Genomic DNA, 2,540 nt, shown 5'->3' with positions numbered 1-2,540 from the left:
AGGCGGATGGGGGGCAGCACGGCCATGGGGAGGGAGCTCGGTGGAACGCATGTGGGGGGAGCAGCCGGTGGGGAGGGCTCGGGAGGGCCCCGCTGGGGGCGACCCAGCGGTGGAGAAAGGACAGGAGGGTGGATGGGGCCGTGAGAGGCAGAACGGAGCGTGAGCTGGCAGTGTCCCCGGGGGGCGGCCCCTCCGGGAGCCTGAGCGAGGCAAGGCTCACCTGAAGGTTACAATGGGGCATCTTCAAAGGGTCGTGAAGCCTTTAAATGGGAACCTTCTGATGGGAAGGTTCTACCGCTGGCCTGATAGCCAAAAAGGTCTAAGACTGGGGAGCGTGTGNGGGGGGTGTCTTGAAAGCTTGGGAATATCTCAAGAGTTCTGCCGGTGTCTGGGGGAAGTTCTAGTGCTTTTCCAGGCAGTGCCAAGAGGTCTGTCTGGAAGAGGGGGTTTTGACCAGAGGAGAGAGGGCCTGGGGTGCAGGGGTTGGAAGCCCAGTATCTGGGGGACACCCCCCTCCCAGCCATTCCCAATTGCTAACCTGGGGGGAAGGGGCAGGGGGGGACCGAGGGTCTCGCGAGGTCTCAGGCGGTGACAAGAGCTGGGGACAGAAATACACAGAGTCACGGCGGGGGGAGGGTGGTCAGGGGGAACCCCCCAACACAGCCTCACTGTTGGGGGGACGGAGAAACGCCGGAATCTCTNTGGGGGGGGGAAGGGAGGAGATGGGAGCAGGGAGAGGGAGGGTAATGAGATGAAAATGGAGGATGAATTGGGGAGTTAGGAGGCGGAACGAGAAGGGCCACTGTCCCTTCTGGACTCAGAGCCCGAAGGCCTGGGTTCTCATCACTGTCTGTTCGTGCCCCGCCCCCCGAACTTCTGTGACACAAGGCTGTGTCCTGGAGGCCCCCCTCGTCCCACTCAGCACCTCCCTAGGCTGCAGGCAGCGACTCCTTAATGATGTATCTGTGTGTTTCTAAAGATTCCACAGAAGTTTGTTGAAGGAATAAGTGATAGATCAAATTCCTTCAGGGGGCTTCCTGTCACTTTTAAGGTCAAATCCAACTTCTCACCATGGCCACAAAAATCTCTCTTGACCCTCCCCCCACCCACCCCAGTCTCTGTCTGGCCCCCTCTCCCCTGAGCTACTCAATTCCAGTCACACCTTCCCTCCTTGCTACACGTTTAACAAATCGAGCTCCTCCCGCCGCAGTACCACAGGACCCTTGCACCCGCTGTTCCGCCGGCTGGCCCTTTTCACCTTTCAGGGTTCACATCACCTCAAAAAGGCCTTTGCAGACCCCCTTATCTCACGTGGCCAGAGTAACTGTCTTGTTCTTTTGGCCTTTCATTGGACTGCTTTTCTGCTGCCTCTGTCAGGGGGTGGTAAGCTTTTCCTGTAAAGGGCTAATCACTACATGTTTTCAGCTCTGCGGGCCACACGTTCTCCGTGACAACTAATCCACTCTACTGTTGTAGCGTGACAGTGGCTGTGCTCCAATAAAGCTTTATTTACAAAACGGCCTGCTGGCAGGCTCGGCCCAGGGGCCGCAGTGTGCCAATCCATGCTCTCGAGTGTAGACTCCTGCTTTGCACATTGCCAAGGCTTCAGTGCCTGGAACCATGCCCTTGGTAATTAGTTGAAGGAAGGAAGGAAGGAAGGAAGGAAGGAAGGAAGCAAGCTATGTGTTCGCTGGGGTTGCTGTGGAGATTACGGAATTATGTTGCTACGTTCCTGGCATGTGATAAGTGCTTGCTTACGTTTGTTGAATTACTCATCTGTCTCTCTCGCCACTCTCTCCCTTCATCTCCCCGCCGTCAGTTCCCAGCCCTGTCCTTCCTGACCCGTCCCTGATCCCTAAGTCTCTCTGCCTTCTCGCTTCCTCTCCGTCCCCTCATCCCAGCCTCCTCCCCAGGCCTCCTGACCTCCAGGCTCCTGCCTCCAGTCCATGCCCACACAGCCNTAAAACAAGGTCCTGGCCACTGAGCCCAGCCCTGCTTCCCCACCTCACGTCTACCTGCCAGTCCCCAGTCTCCCCAGCTTTGTTTGGACTGGCCTCTGTGGTCACTCTGGCCCACGGGGTCACTTCTTCACTTGAGGTCAGGACAACTCCAGACATCAGTTCCTTCGGGAAGCCTCCAGTTACTTACATCCCACCCCGGGGGGGATTGCGTGTTCCTCTCACTGCACGTCCCTGTGGTACCTCCACTTGCACGTACGTGACCCCAAATAGTGACTTTCTAGGTCAGTGTCTGACTCTCCCAGCAAACTGGGAGCTCCTCGGGGCGGTGGGGGGAGGGTCCTTCCCCGTTGATGCCCTGTGCCTAGCACCACGCAGGTGACACACAGGCACTTGGTAAGCTCTGGCCAGTTCACAAGCGACCTGATGAGTGGCCTCCTCATCCCATCTTGCACCCCAAAGTGTCCTGGGTGTGCACCCCGTTTTCTTAATTGAATAAAAAACCGGGGGGAGGAGGCAGGGAGAGAGATGTGGATGGGCGTGAGGATGGGGGTCAGTCATGAGGGCAGGGGTGGGAGATCA

At 57.8% G+C, this 2,540-nt stretch overlaps 1 protein-coding gene across 1 annotated transcript in view; it reads right to left on the bottom strand.

The window, feature by feature from the left end:
• Positions 1-2,540, bottom strand: part of KCNC3 (potassium voltage-gated channel subfamily C member 3) — a 13,550-nt gene that overhangs the window by 581 nt on the left and 10,429 nt on the right. The window contains 1 exon segment of the mRNA XM_077747137.1: positions 539-598. Within this exon segment, the coding sequence (XP_077603263.1) occupies positions 582-598 (17 nt within the window). The 3' untranslated portion in view covers positions 539-581.

Source organism: Crocuta crocuta, unplaced genomic scaffold (assembly GCF_008692635.1).
Source record: "Crocuta crocuta isolate KB4526 unplaced genomic scaffold, BGI_CrCroc_1.0 scaffold334, whole genome shotgun sequence".
In the NCBI taxonomy this organism is placed as follows: Eukaryota; Metazoa; Chordata; class Mammalia; order Carnivora; family Hyaenidae; genus Crocuta; species Crocuta crocuta.
The sequence above is the reverse complement of the archived record's forward strand: the minus strand, read 5'-3'. Positions and strand labels throughout refer to the sequence as shown.